This window comes from Notothenia rossii (genome assembly GCF_949606895.1).
Source record: "Notothenia rossii genome assembly, chromosome: 12".
Lineage (NCBI taxonomy): Eukaryota > Metazoa > Chordata > Actinopteri > Perciformes > Nototheniidae > Notothenia > Notothenia rossii.
The window spans coordinates 4,674,865-4,695,567 of record NC_136911.1 but is presented as its reverse complement, the minus strand read 5'-3'; the positions used below and the strand labels follow the sequence as shown (position 1 = coordinate 4,695,567).

The 20,703-nt window shown below is 41.1% G+C and overlaps 2 protein-coding genes across 2 annotated transcripts; one reads left to right on the top strand and one right to left on the bottom strand.

Annotated features, from left to right (window-relative positions):
- Window positions 1-4,228: 4,228 nt before the first annotated feature.
- On the top strand, window positions 4,229-10,711 carry amer2 (APC membrane recruitment protein 2). Its single transcript, XM_079661229.1, has one exon. It carries the CDS (start codon window positions 4,396-4,398, stop codon window positions 6,430-6,432), a length of 2,037 nt encoding a protein of 678 aa, XP_079517355.1. The 5' UTR covers window positions 4,229-4,395; the 3' UTR covers window positions 6,433-10,711.
- Window positions 10,712-14,902: 4,191 nt separating this feature from the next.
- On the bottom strand, window positions 14,903-19,195 carry LOC307026525 (beta-1,4-galactosyltransferase 1-like). The gene is made up of 2 exons (XM_079662006.1): window positions 17,932-19,195; window positions 14,903-16,542 (listed from the first exon to the last, which is right to left on the bottom strand). The coding sequence occupies exons 1-2, from the start codon at window positions 18,313-18,315 to the stop codon at window positions 15,874-15,876; spliced, it is 1,053 nt and encodes a 350-aa protein (XP_079518132.1). The 5' UTR covers window positions 18,316-19,195; the 3' UTR covers window positions 14,903-15,873.
- Between the last annotated feature and the right edge of the window lie 1,508 nt (window positions 19,196-20,703).

Sequence of the window (20,703 nt, the reverse complement as noted above, 5' to 3'; positions counted from 1 at the left end):
TCTCTATCTACTCACTGGTGTTATTCATTTTTTACTTTCTCTATCAAGTAACACACCCTTGTTATAAAATATAGTCATGGCATGTTTCCCAATAGTTTGGGGTGTAGTGTGCACCTTGAGGGTATATACTTTTTTCATGACAGATACTTGGAAATGTTACAGTTGGATAAGCCAAGATCTAACTAATAACTATAATCATGGCTCTATTCCATTTATGTGTTATGGTGTGTCATGTCAAAGAGCCAGCCCAAATAAAATTAGGAATCTGGCAAAACTCAATCTTACAGAGCCATCAATATTATGATGAATTCAAGTCGTAATTTTCTGTAATCATCTGCTGCAAAAAAAGTAATGTTGGCAAAATAATGTTTAATTTAATCAATTAATAATTCAGGACCATTATTCAGGTTATTATGTATGTTATGTACAGGTGTATTTTGTGGGCTCTTCATTCTTTGGCTTATAAAAAAGAAAAAGATAAAAAAACATAACACATACATTAAAAGTGTTTGGCCTGTGCTTAGATGGCTTTACAACATTTAGTGTCACTCCCTGTTGATTACTAAAGTAACTAAAGAGCACAGGGGGTAATCCTGTGGGTTTAACTTTACCCACACAAACATAGACATGTGCGCCAACAAACACACAAACTGGATTAGTTTAATCTGGAGCTGGAAGACCCTCTGTCCTAAAACATCCTGACTAACAAGACTCTTAGTGATGGCAACGATGGTGATGATAAGAATCTGTGTGTGTTTTCAAAAGGCTAGGTACATGTGTTTGCAAACAAACAGCTACACCTTTGCCTGTTTGCACCAATAATCCTTTACAGGCATGATATATGTGAACCATTGAATGCACGTCATGGAATTTCTCGGAGGCCATACTGAAAGGAAAAATATGGATATCCTGTCAACGGTATTTATTCCATCCTTGACAAAAGTCCTACACTTACATGCAGCCCTGATCCAAATGTAACCTGACTTGTTGGAGTAATGGCTGACACACTGCTGTCTGAAATGTCAAAAATATTAGCAAATGTGGCTTCAGCGTGGGTAGCAAGTTCACAGCAGGTGTTTTTTTTAATCATCTGTCAGACCTAAAATGTCTGCTGGTATTACTGATTAACGGTAAGGTGTTACGTGTTCCTAAGCCAATTGAGGCAAAGTTGAATTTGGCGTATTACCTTTACACACCTTTACACAATCAAGGGAATATTTGTATATATTTTTTAAAGCAAAGTAAACAGGGTGGTGAATCAGAAATGGTTTTAGTGGCTTTGCACTTTTTATTTTGAGAATTGGATTATTTATCTAAAAATAAATATGTAGATTAATGGTTTTGCAGAGGTTCAAAGATGATGGAACTCATGTGTAAAAAGATTAAGTGGATTAAAAGAAGAATAGATCATTACTTTTTAGACAATGTCATCTTCAATAATCTCATTCATTAGAGGCTTTACATGCGGAATAAAGGGTAAGAGCTGCAGAACAAATATTTCCTTAAAATGGAAATGATTTGCATCTGGAACATTGTTGCTATGGCTGTGTGCTTTTACTTTTTTTATTTTAATATGACCTCAGAAATTGAATAAAAAAATAGTTATTTCAAATTCTGATGTTCTTTCCATCCCCATATCAAGATGATATCCGGTATTCAAATGTTCTACATCCTATGCATCAATCCATCCTTTCATGCATTCCCATTGTACGCAAAGTCAATATTCGCATCCTGAGGCTCTTCACAAGCAGAGTATGGAGAGTTTGAAAGCACTTGAAGCAGCCACATGCAGACAGAATGCAAATGATACGCCATATTGTTGGATAACACAGTAAAAGAGGAAGAGAGGCAGAGAGAGAGAATGTCCTCTAACTGTCCCACTTAGTGCCGAGCTTCACTCAGGGGGCTGAAACGAGAACCCTATTTAGACAGATGGGGAGGGTGTGTGTGTGAAGATAACAGTGTGTGGACTTCTGCTGTTTCTAGCATGCATCTCATCTAAGCTCATTAAGGAAGCACATGTTGCATTTTCATAGACATGTCCATAAAAAAGCTTGTGGGATAGTTCTTTCGGCATTAGCATTTTATTTTTTTATTTAAAGTTTAATTGGTATCATCCTCTAAAACCTGTTGTTTCACCACCAAATCCAATCTGGCTCAGCACTGTAGAATGGATTAGGAGTACAATCAGATCTAGATTATGGTCCTATTTACAGAATAGACTAATATTGCATTCTGGTACTTTGCTGATGTCGGAATGATTAAAGCAGGATAACCATGTGCCTTTCCTCCCTAAGAAATCCTTTGTCTCATCATGTGAGCCCACTCATCAGTCTCTGCCCGCCATCTGCTGCTCAGAGTCAAGTCCATCCAATAGCTGACCTGCTAGCATGACTGTAGGGCATTCTGCTTAAGTATCTGATGCACCTGCACTCTGGCACACAGGCCGAGTGACTGACTTGTTGGCTAAGCGGACAGATTATCGTTCTTATATGGGGAAAGTGTAAGGAAGATATGCTTCAGCGCTTCACTCTGGGGGAAGCCCTCAAAATGTGTCTGAGTGGGTGTGAAGATATCTGTGGATCCGTGGGTGTGTGTGTTGCCTTTGGCGAATGAATGCAGACATTGTTTGATTGCAATGGGCTGGAAGAGGAGAGCTTGTGCCCAAAGCAACTAAGGAGGAGGAGGAGGAGGAGAGAGAAGGAGCAGGGGAGGGGAGAGGAAGTTTGTAAGTGGGTCGGGGTATCAGGGAGATTCATGGGGGGTTGGGAGGATAGAATAGGCAGCAAAAAGAGGGGAACTCCAGTGAATCCACTACAGGCGAGGAGGAAATATTTTGGAAGACATACATCCATAAAAGTGGAGATGGAGAGCTGCTATAAATCAATGTTGTGTTGTTCAGCACACTATAATACCTCAATGAGTGTTTGCACATTTGCAGAATCATTTGGTTCGTTGTCATACTAAAATAACATGTATTATATTAAGCCATGCATATTTAAGAAGAACATTATCAGCAAGGCAACACGTTAAGGCTATCCACTGCTTTTTCCTCCAGTTAGTAAACAGTTAACTGCTCTTGATGCCCCCTGACAGTCTGCTGGTTGCCAAGGTAGACACTAACAGTATAGCTAATGTTAAAAGAAGGAGGATTGTATGTTAATTGCATGAGTGGCTACAAACAATTGGACACACACACACACACACACACACACACACACACACACACACACACACACACACACACACACACAGGAATATAGGATGACAGTTAGATGTGGTATCATAGCTCTCATGCAGACACCTGTTCCTCACAGCCATATGGCCTATAAGTCTGGCCCAAACTGTACGTGTGTGAGTGTGTGTGTGTGTGTGTGTGTGTGTGTGTGTGTGTGTGTGTGTGTGTGTGTGTGTGTGTGTGTGTGTGTGTGTGTGTGTGTGTGTGTGTGTGTGTATATGTGTGTGTGTGTGTGTGTAAATTAAGTCATGCTTATAAATGCATCATTTTAAGCTAGTGTTTGCACGTAGCTTTGACATGACTTGCCTCACAGGATGTTACAGTATTCAAATATACTAGGAAAACTTTTCAGAGTAGCCTACTGGTAGTCATCTGAAGTTTTCCACTTTCATGACCCATTTTCCACGGACATGGAAGCAACATTAAATCCAAACTAATATACAAGGAGTATTTTTAATTAGCCATTCCATTACGTCTTATGATCCATTGCAAAAGCTCTCTAAGAAACATATTGAGCTCAGGTCTAATCCTTCATAATTCATCAGTGGATGTGTTATTTTGCTTACATACCCAACACACTGAGATTTACAAACACACACACACACACACACACACACACACACACACACACACACACACACACACGCACGCACACAGGGATGTTGCACGTGTGGCTTGTAAACTGATGAGTAGTGCAAAGAGAAGAGCAAACAGTGCATTGGTGACAGGGAAGGTAGATGAAGAGAGGAGGAAGAGGAAGAGGATGGGGGAGGGTGTGGAGGACAGACACTGGCGCCCCGCCAACGTTGACGAAAGCTGCTTAGCCCACCCAGTTGCCATGGTTACAGTAAGGAGCAGGTCCTAGCATGTGTGTGTGTGTGTGTGTGTGTGACTGAGAGAGAGAGAGAGAGAGAGAGAGAGAGAGGGAAGGGGAGGGTAGGAGAGAGGAGGGGAGGGGAGGGGAGGCAGGCATTGAGAGAAAACCAGCAGGCAGGCGTTAGAGCAAGTCAGAGTGGGAGTGAAAGAGCACCAGACAGCAGGGTCGAGAGAAAGAGTGAGAGAGAGGGTGAGTGTATGTGTGGACAGAGAGAGAGGACAGAGAGGCAGCTAGAGAGCTTGAGGCTAACGATAGAGTGGGAGCGATAGAGTGCTAGATAATGGAGCTGCAGTCGGAGTGTGTGGAGCCTCCTGTGGCCCCTCAGTGTGACCCCCAGCCCACAGGGAAGATCAACAAAGCTGCCTTCAAACTCTTCGGGAAGAGGCGCACCGGCTCTGGGATGGCCAGCTTCTTCTCCTTCAGGAACAAAGGGGCTACCAACAGCGGGAACAACGGGAACTCTGACAATGGGAATTCTTTGAATGGAAACGAGTCAGCGGCGTCGGTGGAGCTCGTTAGGAGCAGAACCCACGATGGACTAACGAGCTCTAACAACGATGCTGATGGACAGAAAGGGGAGGGGCTTGCTATCATAGAGGCAGGGCCGGTGAGGTCACTCAGCAAATCGCTAAGTTTCTTCTCTTTACTCCGACGAGGGAGTTTTAGGTCGAGTGAAAATGGAGGGACAGGGATTTCCAGAAGAGGGAGGGGCCTAAAGGGCTTTTTTAGCAGCATGCGATGGAGACGTAAGGACAAAACAAATGATGGCGAGGGGGAAGTGGTTGAACGGAAGCTGGAGAAGGATGGGGATGTTGCCGACTCTGAAAAGGTAACGGATATTACGCTCACCCTTGAACCCCCTCCTCATCACCAAGTGGATTGTGGGGATGCACGGGCATCACCCAACCCAGAGACTCCCACTACTAGTGTTACTATGACACCCCCACACTGTGTTGCCATGCCAGGGCCATCTGGTGAGCCAGACTCCCCCTTTCCTTACACACCCACTGACTCGCCGCTGCACCCCCCTATCCAAATAGCCAAAGCATCCATTTCCAGCCTCACCCCTTCACTCGCTACACCCCCTTTTGATTGTTGCAGCACGGGTGACCCCCCCTCAGAACCTTCAGTGGACCGCCTCTGCTCTCTCCTCTTCACTGACGTCACGTCCCTCAAGAGCTTTGACTCTCTGACAGGCTGTGGTGACATTATTGCTGATGCTGAGGAAGAGGGGCCAGTGGGTAATGGGGGCAGTGGCACCAGCAGCAGCAGCAGCGGAGGGGGGAGTGTGGGACCAAGTGTTGGGAGAACTGTTGGTAACACCAGTGTCCCGTCTCGTAGCTCCCCAACCAAACCCCCTTTACCTTCGCAGCGGATCCAACACATGTTCTCTGTTTCTGCATGCTCAGTGCCTTGTTCCCTCCCCGCACGGGCCCGGGCGCCCCCCCCACCTCAGCAGCACCCAGCCGGCAGCGGTGTGGTGGCCTACATGGGTGGGGGGGAAGAAATGGCAAGTCCAGAAGGAGTGGATGATGCCGACATGCAGGGGCTCTGGCACATGCTTCCCTCCACAGGTGACAACTCCCCCGCTTTGCCCCGATCACACCAACCTTCCTCCTCCACGCCCACTTCCACGTATCCCCCCCGTGCCCCCTCCAGCTGTCACCTTCCTTCAGCCCACAGGAGCACAGACAGAAAGATCCCCCAAGTGAAGGCACTGGGCCTCAGTAAGATTCCAGTAGGGGGTGCAGCAGGAGGCCGGGCAGCTAAACCCCCTCTCCCTCACACACATGGCCGTCTACCCACATCGCCCGGTGAAAAAGAGCCTCTCAGTGATGAGGGTTACTGGGACACACCCTCAGCGACGCCCACAGCCACACCTGATGAGAGCGGGCTGCAGCGGAACCAGAGGATTGCTCTGTTACGCGACAGTTGCTCTGGGGACCACCTGTACGACTTCTACAATGACCCTGAAGAGGATGAAGATCAAAACAGTACTCCCTCTCCATCCACGGAATACAAACTGAGCCCCAGCTCACCAACATCCCCTCCTTCATCCTCCTCCTCTTCCTCTTTCCAATCAATGAAAGGCAGCACCAGCCTTCCTCGGGAATCCAAGATCCCAGTGAGCAGCAGACAGACCCCGCCTCCCCACTCAGTAAGCCAGTCAGCCCTCTCGTCTGTGCTAGAGGCTGAATCCCCTCCACCAAAGACCCAGGCCCCTCCGGCTCGCACCAGGATCCCTGTATCCAAGGTGCCCGTCCGTCGTTCTGGAAACAAACCTGCCAGCACAAAGGGAGCCGCCAACAAGAAGTAGCTCTTGTGGAATGGGTGCTTTCTCACCTACTAACTTGATGACCTGAGTGTACATCACTTCTGTGCTGTTTATGCCGAGCCAAAGGTTTCCCCAGACCAAGAAAAATGTTGAGCTGTAGAGTTAACAGCCTGTAAATTCCTCTCAAATCTCGAAAGCTCTCATTCTTTATGTGTTTTGGCTTATGACGGGTTAGGAGAGAATACGTGGTTTTGTTCCCTTGAGAAAGTCACAAGGAGACTCCAAAAAGCTGGGTTAACACTTCACGGCCCTCACTGGAACTTTGGAGGTTGACTCTTGACAATCTTGGTCTCGCAAAAGACACACATGCCTTGTAACTTCCTGGAAAAAAATCCTGACCTGCTGAAAGCTCAACTGCACACTGCAAAACGAAAAGAAAATAAGCAGAGCACCTTTTATCTTTTACATTTTATTATGGAATTCCACATGGCATAGTTGCTCATATGGAACTAATCAAATCAAAGTTTTTCCTGAGTTTGTCATCTTGTCTAATCTGTAACAAATTACCTCCTAATCCTTTGATATTAGAGCCAAAGTTAAAATAATACTCTAGTCTGCATTTCACAGCCTCTGATAGTCTTGGACAGACTGAACAATATCCACGGGCTGGAATAACCCAGACATTTTTGTTTTGTTTTTGGAGACGCTCTTTTTGAGATCTGGTTTTATTAATTACCTACTTTGTAGCTACAAAACCCAATTTGTTTAACATGCCATGCAGAAGGCCACATGACATCCTGTGTTTTTTGGAATGGGAGACCTCCACAGTTTTGATTTGTATTTTTGTTATTATTATTATTATTATTATTGTGGATGGACTAAATCTTGCATCTGGATCTCACTTACACCCTCAATCTCTGGGATTTACAACTTTTGATTTACTTAAAGAAACGTGTAACACTATCGCAATACTCGACCTGGAGGGATCCATTGCACTGATGCTTCAACAGACACATGCACACACACATTTTCTATCCCTCTCCGCATGCAGTGCCCCACAAGGCACAAAGGTCAGGGAACATCATCGAACACTGAAGGACCGTACACACACTGTTCAGCCTTGGCACTGTATTTGTAGCTACACTGGATGACTTTCTTCTCTAAGGACACATGCAAAAACAACCAGTTGCTTTTCTTCGTACTTTCGTCACATGATTTCATATTCTTTTTATAGGTTTCTCCTAAAAGTCATACTGCTCAGATCTAAAACATGTGGCAGCTTCTTAATGCCCTGCTTTCTCTTCTAACACACTGTACAGGATGATGAGAGTGGGTTACAGGAAGAAGTACTTTCTGTCAGCCAGTTTCAGGGAGACAGAATATGTCTGAAAGCTTTTTATTTAAAATAGACTGTTTCCTGTATGAAAACACAAGTAAAGGAAAAAACATTTGAGTCAGGTTCAGAGTCCTTCACCCACCCTCTCCTGGCTGTTCTACTAACGCAGCTGTGTGTGAATGTAGCTTGACATCATTGTAGATCATTAGTCAGCATATATTTTCCTCTGTTGGACTGTGTTCCTCTTTGCCCCTCTTTTGTGGGGGCAAGACAAATGGTGAAGTTGACTGTTTTCTAAGACCCCCGTGCACCGAAAAAATGAAGACAAACCATCGCGTGTTGAGCCTCGCAAAGCGCCACTTGTTTTAAGAATGAGGGGGTGTTTTGCTGTGCTAAAAGGCCTTTGTCAGTGATTCAGTGAGACAAGTTACAGGGGGCAGAGTGTTCCCTACCCTTCAGTTAAAGAGAGGGGTTTTTGTAGGGCAAGACATTCGAGATCATGCAAGTTTCTCTACTGCTAACCACAACGGTACCAATGACACTTGAGGGTTATTCTAGTTCATGATAGCTTTCCATCTCAGTAGGGATGTGTTGATTGATCCACAACACTGCTCCAGGTTCAGATATCGTTCATCCTCCTGCTGGTGTAGTGCAGTATGAGGTCGTGGGGTAACATGATCTGCAGTAAGTGTGTTTCCCCGCCGTTAAAAAGTGCAGACTAAAGGTAATCTGGGGAGTAGAGAAAGACCATGTCAGTTCATATTTACCCTGCTTATAATTTGTTGTTTGCTATTTGTATTAAGTATGCAATCACTTTAATTCTCCATTCTTCAGATTGAGAAAAGAATGGAAATAGGGAATCAATGTAATGGCTGGATAATTAAACTTAATGCCACTGTCACAAATCCATTTATATTAATGTTTTTTCAGTTAAAGACAGAGAAGGGAGCGATGAACTAAGGGACTTGTCATTATGCATCATAGGTTAAAAATGTTGTTTTGCCAACACTTCTAAGTATCACAGGGACAATGCAAACTGACAATGACATTTACCACACACATATTGCCACCTTGCTTATTCCTTGAATTGTTCCCATTTGACTCTTTTCTTTCTGATTAAACATGTTATCCTTTATGTTGTAATTCGCTGCGATACAAAACACATTATGTTTTCCTTCTTTTTGTTACCGTCTGTCTGTACACAGTGCAACATCTTTCCACGTTTCTTATTTAATTAATAAAACTGTTTGCGCTGATAGACGAGCTTCTGCCTCTTTCTGACCACATCTACACAAGAATCCATACACTTGTCAGAGGCTTTGTATAATTAGAGTAAAACCAGTTAGAGATAGAGCCCCTTTCTCATCTACCCCCATCCTCCATGTCTCCTTCCCCCCACATCCCGGTGGTTTAAATCCCCACAGAGTAACTTGGGTGGGAGAAAGGGTGAGAAACAGAGACGCTTTTGTTGTGCAGCGTGTGCCATTTGTTGTGGCGTCACACTCGGAGAGAGGGGCTGCTTGGCTTGGGAGTTATACGTTATCGATAGGACTTTATTGATTGGCTGAGATGAAAGCCTGATGGATGTGTCATTGTCTGCTGTTAGTCTGTAGTGGGAAAAGATGTATAGGACAAAGACAGACAGCTAATATGATGACAAAGACAGGCAGCTGATGCATGGTGGAACTCTTTGCACCTGTGAGTCCTGAATATAAATGAAGGGAGGGGGGATCTCATTGTTTTGAGGAATACACATATTGCTCAAATAAGCTTATATGTTATTGTGGTTTGGGTGCCCATGTATTTGTAGTGGGAGGATAATTTGGTGCAGTGCGAATCCCCTTTGTAATGGTGCTGCAAACCCCCCCTCCCTCTCAATACAGCTCTCTCTCTCAGTTTCTGCACGCTGAGGTTGATGTGAAAGCCTTACGTAAGACCATAACACTCACTTGTTCCAGCCCACCAGATGAAAGCTAATGTTGCTGACAGTGAGTGTGTGTGTGTGTGTGTGTGTGTGTGTGTGTGTGTGTGTGTGTGTGTGTGTGTGTGTGTGTGTGTGTGTGTGTGTGTGTGTGTGTGTGTGTGTGTGTGTGTGTGTGTGTGTGTGTGTGTGTGTGTGTGTGTGTGTGTGTGTGTGTGTGTGTGCGTGTGTGTGTCAGCTGATCTAATCACTAATCTCCTGCTGCGGCTGGATGTGGACCGTCATCATCATTGTGAGCCATGTTTGTGTCGGCCTATGTATGTTTGTCTGGGTGCATACTTCTGGTAAAGGGGAGGATTAAGCATGTGCAGAACAAAAAACCTGTTATACAAGACACTGGAAAGACAGAACAAGGGAGGGAGTGAGAAAGAAATGAGGGGGAAAAGTGGGAGAACAAGATTTATTGTGCGAGTTGTGTGAGGGTTTGTCTTGCCTTAATGGTTTTATATAAATCTTTTATCTAGCTGGTAAATATACATTTTGAAGATGACAGCATGATGGTATGCAAAATGCAGTGTAATAGCAACACATGTAATAGCAACACACTCATATATCAGCTACATGACTCAGTAATGTCAGTTACAGCAATTGTTTGTTTGCTAACATTAGCAAGTATGTGCTAACATTAGCTAGCGTTGGCTAGCATTAGCCCGCAGCTATCACACCAGAGCAGAAAAGCTGAAATGGAAAAAGGGTGAATTTATGCTTACCTATAAGTTTAACCTTTTATTTTAAAGACTAGGAATGTGCTGTTTCTTCTTAAAGTTCACCCAGTCTCACAGCATTTCGTGTTTAGTCACAACATTTATTTAGTCTATTGATTCGTGTTCACCAACATGATTTTTGCATTTTTTTCGTGTCACACAGAACGATTTTAAAAGTAGTGTATTTCTATTGGTAGTTTCGTGCCTGCACCACGTCTTTTTGTCAGGTCGGGTCTTGGAAAACCGGAAGCTGTGTGGATCATAAAAACATTTTCTTACTCAATATGTTACCCTAAGCCTAACCCTTTTATTTTAAGTTGTATAATGTTGGAGTTTTTTTGCTGTCTGCAAGGAAAAGAAATGGGGCTCAGAACCTCAGAATACTGAAATCTGTATTTTCTTTTTTTCTTTTTTTCCTTCTAATTTGTTATTATTTGGTGCAGGCACGAAACATACTACCAGTATAAATACATTGCGACACGTTTGTGACACGAAAAAAATGGGGAAATCGTATTGGTGAACACAAATCAATAGAATAATTTTGTGAATAACACGGAATGCCGTGAGACTGTGTTGTAAAGTTACATTCCCATCCTGTCATTATTTTGTCACTAGGCCTACTGTTCTTATTATATATGTATTATAATTGTGCTTCTTACCTAGAATCATTACTCAAAATAATACCCCCCTGACGTTCAACAAGCTTTGTATTTCTTTAAATTTAACCCATATCCTTTTATACACCCTTTGAAATACAAACATAAAATCATACTCATAAATAAAGCAAACACAAGATATCATTACATTGTTGGACCACAGGAATCATCAGGCTAACTATTTATTCTTTCCTTTTCTCTTCTTTGAAACCAACTCCTACAAGTGGCGCCTACATACACCCAACCACGCACACAGTACCCTGCATCACCGATTTCCCTGTAACGTTGCTAATATCGTATATACACCACACACCTAATATCTAATCTAATCAAATATTTACTTTTTCTTTTCATTCATATGTCTTATTTGAACTGTATTGTCATCCTGTCATTTCACCCAATGTATTAAGTTATGTCTCTATTCATTCAGTGAATAAAGAGAGAAAGAAAAAATAAAGAGTTACAAAGGCTTTAGTGTGCGAGATATGAGTGATTATACATGTGGTTAATATGGAAAATGTCATCCTATTTTGCTGTGTTTACCTTTCCAGTATTTATTTTATTCACTGTCTTTGGGTGTCTTAAAAGGCACACAAATATTATTCTTTAAATGTAACTTTATTTAGCTACTCAGTACAGTTTAGCAGTAGATATTGATAGAGAGTATACAAGATTACTGACATAACAAAAGAATGACATCATGAAGGGTTTCCTTGCCATGACAAGTGAGTGTGTGTGTGTGTGTGTGTGTGTGTGTGTGTGTGTGTGTGTGTGTGTGTGTGTGTGTGTGTGTGTGTGTGTGTGTGTGTGTGTGTGTGTGTGTGTGTGTGTGTGTGTGTGTGTGTGTGTGTGTGTGTGTGTGTGTGTGTGTGTGTGTGTGTGTGTGTGCGTGCGTGCGTGCGTGTGCGTATGCGTGTGCGCTGTACCCCACATTTCTCACGGCAGCCTCTCTACAGTCGTTCCCATAGTAACACTACTAGGTCAACCAATGAAAAGAGGGGGCTGGGCAGGAAGGAGGATGGGTGAGTGTTTGGGGGGTTGCTGATACAGTGTGTGTGAGACATGATTGAAGTTGAACTGGTGCAGTAAAACATGTAAACAGAAAAACACACACTAACCTACATGTTGAACCCACATATACTGTACTCAGAGACACACATTAATTTAGAGGCACAACCTTTAAATGAACAACCACCAGAAGCAAGGAGAAATGCAGTGGTTGAGATTTAATCATTGATACAGTGCTCTGACCTTTAGCACACATCCTTAACAGGTTAATTTCTCATGGAAAAGTTCACCTCTGCATCCTCATGGAAAGCCCCTCGTCCTCTATCTGATACCACAGTTCCTCTCAGGGCAATGCTGTGCAATGCTTTCACTTATAAATAATTCATCAACAGGGCGGATCTGTTTGGCACACATTTCCTACATTAAAGTGTGACGCTGCTGAGTGAAGCTGCATCACAGTCAACTCACTCAAAATGTACAACTCATTTTTGACCTTTTGAGCACCAACCAAGGGTGTAACTTTGGTTTGAGAAGTGGGGGGGACACAAAACAGGGGGTCCTCTGCAATGAAACATTGTTCTCGATTTAATTCCATTTCCTGCCTTTCTACAAATATATATTAGGGACTATGGTGTTAACTAATCCAAGAAAAATGTGTAGTGTATATAACGAGTGTGCAAAATTATCTATCCATGAACCTGTTTTATTTGTGATGACCTCACAACCTATAGGGGGGTCCGGGGGCATGCACCCCCGGTAAGATTTTTTTATTTAAATTGAAGTTAAAGGCATCAATCTGGTGCACAAATTAAGAGATTTATGGATACAGCTCTCAACACTCATATGAAACAGAACTGTATATATTTCAATACTCCAAAAGCCATAATATGCTCACAACCAATAAGAAATCATTGATATACTCCTCTCTATATCTTTATCTTACCTAGTCTGCATTCTTTCTTTTTATTTATGCATATTTTACTAATCACTCCCCTTCCAAACTGTGTTTTTAATTTTTTACTGACATTGGAATTATTTTTTAACTTATTTTGAACAACTGTATTAAATAGATGGACATATTTGTTTAGACCAAACTGTTTGAGACCCACTGAGATAACTTAGACTAAAGTTTACAATATAATCACTCAGCGAGTCCTTTACCTCCCTGAGCTGATGTTATCTCAGTCCGACAGGAGAGGACTCTCCCTCTCCTTATTGTTGAAACAGCTTCTAATCTCCGTTAGCTCCCAGCTAGCACCAGAGGCTAACAACAACCCCCGTAACTCTCTCTGTCTCTCTCTCTGTCTCTCTCTCTGTCTCTCTCTGTCTCTCTCTCACACACAAAATGCGCTCCTGCCACACACACACACACAGACGCTCCTCCGTGACGATGACCACAAAAACACATTTGAAAAGTGGGGGGGACACAAACGGGATTTTGAAAAGTGGGGGGGACATGTCCCCCCTGTCCCCAGTGGAAATTACGCCCATGGCACCAACAATAACAATTTGATTATGAGTAACAAGATGAATGATGACAGGAGTTTTAAGGTCAGGGGAATTAGATAATGGTTTGATACACAGGACAATGGCTTTGTTTTAGAACTAAATATTGAACTTTCATTTCATTTTCGCTGAAACCCTTGCGAACCACACAACTGCTACATAACCTGACAATCCAAATGAATTCCCTTATTGAAAATGTGAATGTTATTATAAACAGCTCAACATAATGAACATCATCACAAGTGTGCATGCCCTCCAAAGTGTGTGCTGCACCTTTCATTAAATATATATTGTCAACACATTTCACATAATTGCATTAGCTTAGTTTAAACCAACAATATTAAGTTTAAATAAAAAAATAGGTTCAACTTTATATTATTGATTCAGCTAACCGAACACAATTACGTGTTGACATAATACATTTATTTAAAGTCAACGATTATGTTTGTTCAGTGTACGTCTTGCATCTGCCCTTCAATACGAAGTATATCAACGTTTCAAACAGGTCACTCCAGCTCTCTAGGCTGAAGAGATGAATACTTAACTTCTCTCACTGGGGCCGAAACGTCTTTCCTTGGAGGGCCATAACTGAAACATAGTGTGGACCACATGGCTAAAGCAAACACCTATTGTTAAAGCTCACTGCCTCGCCCTTTTTCTCTTACATCACTCGCCAAAAACTGCATTCCTCAGAAAAATGTCCCTCTGCCTGCTCTGCGTTTAAAATGGGCTAAGATTAGGAAAACTATTTAACAATTAGGCATGCTATGAATTCAAAGAGCATTTCAAAATTGGATAAACAACAATTTAAAGGATCATTTTGATCAAACTTGCTAGAGACTGAAATGAACCCAATGTTTCAGTTCATCGTGGGGTAATTACATTTTTTCACAAAGAGTGACTTTGATGTATTTAATCTCAAAACAAGTTATATCAAAGTCTCAGTTATCTAAAAGAAAATCATAAGTAACTGCGGAAAAACTACACACTTTGATCAGTATGCTTTTTAAAATTGCTGTAAGGGTGTTTGCTTATAATTTACTCTGTTGATTCCCCTTTGGCTACAGCAGTGTTTCTCATGCAAGCTACTGGATATGATTTTACACAATTACAAAAGAAGCCTTACAATTACATGAACCCGAAAAAAAAAAAGAAGAAAAGTGACACGCAGGAATTTGTAAATTGTTAGTTGGACGAATTGTTCTCTTTTAAGAATGATGCTATGCCTGCTGAGAATAAGGAAACAGGGTTTAATAACTTTAGGCTTGCAAGCTCAATGTATGTTCACAAGCAAGCTCAGTGGTCACAAATGTCCTCACAGTTGTTTTTAAAATCTTTATAAAAGTTTCCAAAACATTGCTAGAGTTCACAAGACAAAAGCACATTCCTCACATGCAAAAGGCCATACATAAAAAGCAGTAAACCCATCTTTCCAATATATAGATAAATCAATCTGTTCATCCCCACCACTATAACATGTATTTACCCATTTTTGATTTCATCACACTTTCAAGTATTCACAGGATGCAACTACACAGCACACTGAAGTACAAAAACAATAAATTGTTTGCTTAAAACAAATGTCTGAGTACAAAATCATCCCATTTACAAAGTATTGTGTTGAATGATGAATAAAAGACCCTTCACCCGATCATTTGCCAACACAGACATAATAGGTGACAGTGTACATCATTAATAAAGGTCATATTGGTAGTAAGTTAAAGTTAAGTTAATCGTTTTTTACTCTTACCGAACAATATCATGATCATTTTATTTACTTAGTATTAGTAATGTTACGTATAATGTGGGTTATTTTATCATTACTTTGTGCAAGAGGAAGTATATGATAAACTGTATTTTACCTGATAAAAGACGATAACAATTATATTCTGATACCATTTGTAAACTATTAAGATTGAGCACATTGTAACATCAATACCAAATACTCCATAAAATATATAACATAGTAATCTTGTGTCCAACACTTCTTAAAAAAACGATTTACTTTAATTTAAGGTTTAATCCACTGTCAGTATGCCATTTAACAATGCTGGCTATTGCATGTTGTTACCTTCACATTTTTCTGTTCAAAGTACGATTGTCATACGCAAATTGTACACACACACACACACACACACACACACACACACACACACACACACACACACACACACACACACACACACACACACACACACACACACACACACACACACACACACACACACACACACACACAATAGCACATATCTTAGTCAACAGCATTTCCAGTTTCGCAGGTTCCTCCTTCCTTTAGCTTGGAGGGGCTTCAATATCCACAGTGATAAATGTGTACAGAAGATCCTTCACAATCTCCTTGATTGTGTATTTGAGGGTATTAAGCCCATCTTTATCCATGTTTCTAAGAGTTTGGCTCAGTTTACCCGGATTCTTTGGATTAACCTCATTGTGCAAGTCTCTCTGATGTTTGATCATCCTGTACTTTCCCAACACAGAGTCCGGTCGAGAGATGGACATCCCACGGAAGTCAATTCTCTTGTAGATGTCATCGTCCTCACCCCCCCAGCCCCAGTAGGTGTTTGGGAAGCCATTGATCTTCAAGTATTGCTTCTTGGACAATGAAGAAACACCGCCAAAGAAGGTGTTGTAGGGTAACCTGAAATTAAACTTGTCCATCGCTACGGCCAAGTGTCGTGGACTTTCAAAACATCTATAGAGGTTACGGTCATCGATGGGAACCAAATCTATGTCAGAGAAGACAAAGCAATCATAATCATATTCCTTCAGCGCTTCCACATAGCCGACATTCATCAGTTTAGCCCGGTTGAACACTCCCTCTCCGTCCTGGTTGATAACATACACTGTGTAGTCCAACTGCTGTCGTATCAGTATGGGATGGAGATAAAACAGCCAGTGCTTCAGGTGCTCATGCCGATTTCTGAATGCAATGATGATGGCCACCTACACAAGTGAAATAAGGAAGTTTGCATTAATATAAATATAGGGAAATCTTATCTTAAAGTCCCCTATTATACTGTTGTCCATCAATATATTAAAGATCTCGGATATATACAAAACATGTCTCTGGATTGCTCGAAATACCAAACAGATCATTGCAGCATTACCCATAATCCCCTCTGTTCTGCCCTGTTTCCAAAGTGCTGATTCTCTGTCTGTTACTTTAGATGAAAATAAGGAGCGCCTCCCCACGCCCCTCTGAGAGACATTTGGTTAAAAAGAACACAATGGTGCTCTAGGAGGAGATTCAGGTGATAAGGTGTGGGGGGGAGGGGGGGGGGGGGGGTTACCTTGGTTGGTGATTGGCTTATGGTTACACAAGACAAAACATCGTTATGACATCATAAAGTGGCCAAAATCTGATCAGCTCATTTTCACACAGGTTTTTATAGAAATGGATCAGGACAAAAAGAGAGAGAATCTTTGTTCCTGACATTTTCAGAGTCTGTTTTCACAGAGGGGACACATGTTGATGTAGAATAGACATGAAGAAGAGGATTTTGCATAGGTGACCTCTAAACTTAGAATTGTCTGTAAAATCTGCTAAACTGGTTGCTTTGAAAACATACAGCATACTCGTACATCCTGCTCTACGTGCCAGAAGTTCAGATGTATACGTCCAGCTGGCAGCACCAACTGACATGACAGATGTGTACCAGGGGTTTGATCTGCTTCATTTTGAGTTGCTACACTCATTTTTGCCACTATGGATTAATACAATACACAATCATGAAACTGTGAAAAGTCCTCAGAAGGGGCAGCTCTTCTTTATTCTCTCTTGATGGCTAGCATGCTCATTTCAGGAGACATTTACACTATACTTAACTAACATCCAAACTGTTACTTTTATGCATTCAGTTTATAATCTTTGTTCATTTTTTGAGCATTTCATGCTTAGATTCTGACCATATCTTACACCATGCAGCTTAATGCAGTGAGTTTGCTATAGGAAGCCCATATGTGTATTGTTTTACTTTTAATGTCATTATGATTTTTTATATTTATTAAAAAAAAGAGAAAATACAAATAAAAAAATAACTGTTTGTTCTAAACAGCTATAGGTCTAGTTAAAGTGACGCTTACAAATAAATATATTTTAGCACATTAACACAACAAGAAAATACTTAATACAAAATGAAAGCCATCACCTTAGTGAAAGTATAAGGACATAAAAGTTGGTGATTTAGTCAGAATTCTCACATAAATATGATGTATATTACAAACTTCAATTAAGTTTTGACACCTCTTTCTTTGAAAATAGATTCCATGTATCTAATAATACAGAAAACTGATCCAATATGTGTTCATTTGTCTCTGCATTTATTCTCATACCTTCTGCAGGGCGATGCAGTCTGGAGGCTTGTATCGTCCTCCCTCCTTCAGAACGGGACTCATGTCCTTTCTGATATCATCCAAGGATCTTTTGGTATTAAACTCCACCAAGAGGGGACCCACAAGATGCGGGGGGGTGTCAGGGCAAGGTTCCAAACCCTTCCTTGGAGTGGGTGCCATCACTGTCTTTTCTTTGGTGAGATTAAGGGATCCATTATTTGGTTCTTTGGTCCATTGAGGAACTGTCTTGTTCACCTTTACTTTATCGTCCGATTGTCTATACTGAGTTAAAGTGCTGTCGTTTCTAAAGTATAGAATCACCACAAAACATGCCAGAGTGAAAAAAGCAAAGAAGCACAGGACTTGAAAGAGTTTTTTCAGCATGTTGCTACCCCTGAAGTTGAGTCCTGAACACTCATCGGCTCTCTAACAGCACAGCACTATACTTTTTCTTTACACTTTGCAAGTCAAAGTTGTTACTAACAAAGAGCAGACAGACAGGTTTTATTTACCTGGGTGCAGCTTCCTTGTTCACGTCACCGGATCAGGTTGGCAACACCTTGTCAATAATTTGTGATACTCATTTTTACACACTCGTATCCGTTTTTAAAACAATTGTATGGCTTGTTAATTGAAAGTGTATTGCTGTGTTTTTTGTCTACAATATAATTATATTAGCTCTTGTAATTTGAAGGGCATTATCCTACCTTTAGACCTAATTGATATGAAACACAAACAAAAAACACACCTATGTAATCAAATAAGAAAGACTTAATTATTGGCCAATTCAATCATAATTTCTTCTTTAGATATTAGAGCAATAACTATACTTCCTGTAAATTGTCATACAGGGCCCTCTAGTGGTGAGAGAGTGACAATGCTGAGTTTCCTGAGAGTCCTGAGTGTCCAGTGTGAAACTTGACACACTTGAAGTTTACCTACAACTAACAAGTCCTCACAAAACTTATAAACTTATAAAAGCTCTCACAATGACAGACTTCCTCAGGCAGATCCTCAGAGTAAACAGACGTTCCAGGAAACAAAACGTGTCCAAACTTGCCTCCTGTAGCGCGTGAACTTTCTGTTTAGAGTTTCTGTTTGTTGCCTCTGCTCTTGTAGAAAACGGACAGGATGGTCTCCTTTCAATGTCGAACAAGATTCTGTATATTTCCGTCTGCTGTTAATCTGTACCGTCACTGATAAGAATCCTACAGTACACGTCAGTTGACTTCCTTTTGCACACAACCCGGGTCAGTAAGGGGAGTGCCATCAAGATGAGGAAGCTATTTCAATGTGAATGACATACAAAAGGGAAGGGTTTCACTTACAATGATCCCACCCAGCTTTCTGAAGCAGAAACTATGCCTTTACAGGTGCTGAACAGATGTTTCGCTTTAGCTCTGTATTCATTTAACAAAGGGTAGTTTTATGATGTCACAATGGTTAACAACAGTCACAGTTATTGTACAGGTTATGATTAGTTGAAAGAAACCACAAGACACTTGTATCAGCTTTCACATTCAAATTTGTAGGTTTTACACAATTTGTTAGCTGGGTTTTCTAAGTCAAGAGCCGGATGATATAATGGTAATATGGCTTTTGTTTAATATGCCAGAATATGTTTAAAATTCATTACATTTGAATAAAAACAGTAATATAAATATGTTTTTGCTTTTAGGATGGGAAAATGAAAGCAGCATATATCCAGTATCGAAATTCATTACGTTCATGTGACATTAACACCAAAACTTCCCACTGAAAACAAGGAAGCCAGTGTTCAAATCATGTGACCATATCACCCATAACTGATTAACAGAGACCACATTCATTTCAAAGCAGGACAATTTTTCAACTGATAATCTATCAAAAACACACGAAGTACTGCTATTTGGAGTAGGTTGAATGCTTGAGTGTGTGAATGTGGTTAATCCAAAGAGTAGAGAGGACATGTGAGGGAGAGGAAGTGGTTGCCTGGTTCCTTAACTGACTTGTTGAACAACTATGCAAACAACACAGTTAAAGTCATTACTGAAACACAATATGGTAACTATGTGCTAGTATCTGTGCCTTTTGATTCCATCAAAATGTAGAGAGCTATTGAGGGAGAATGTAAATGCATCAAATACATCAGGATTTTAAAACTTGCTTTAGAAAACAATGAAATAACACGAGATTAGACCATGTATGGGACATTTATTTTCGTCATAAGGATCTAAATCATTAAATGTTATAGAAACATGGTTATTGAAAAGTGAAACAAGTGTACTTTTTTTTTTTTAAACTGTAGCAATGGTGACCCCTGGTGGTATTTCAAAGCATTGCTTCTTAAAACGGAATACTATAGACCTCTTGAGAATAGAATACCATGCATGCCTTCATGTGCTTGCCTGCCTTTGATGACACATACTGTCCCTGTTACTAAATACAGCTTGAACTAGTTCACAGTGATTGCTGTTTTTTTGTTGGTATTTCCTATTTTACAATTCTTGATTAAAACAATATATTAATTTGAGTTGTGATTTTTGGATATGTTGTGTTTATAGAATTTTTGGAAATTATTTTTAAACACCTTTTATTTTGATGCTAATGTGGCTCTGGTTGAGTTGTTTAAACGACAATTGGCACCTTGGGTAGGCTTTGTTTAAAGTTGTTTGTCCAAGCTTACACTGTGCCCACTGACCTCTTCTAACATGTACATTTTTAGTTAAAGGGCCCATGTCATGGCCATACTGATCATAATTCCATTGTTGAGGTATACTAGAATAGATTTAC

What these genes read in the sequence shown, in the direction of transcription:
- LOC307026525 (XM_079662006.1), bottom strand. Translation starts at nt 18,315, where the DNA reads ATGCTGAAAAAACTCTTTCAAGTCCTGTGCTTCTTTGCTTTTTTCACT. An exon ending in ACTGCATCGCCCTGCAGAAG is followed by an intron (nt 16,543 to 17,931) that starts GTATGAGAATAA and finishes TCACTTGTGTAG; the next exon opens with GTGGCCATCATCATTGCATT.
- amer2 (XM_079661229.1), top strand. Translation starts at nt 4,396, where the DNA reads ATGGAGCTGCAGTCGGAGTGTGTGGAGCCTCCTGTGGCCCCTCAGTGT.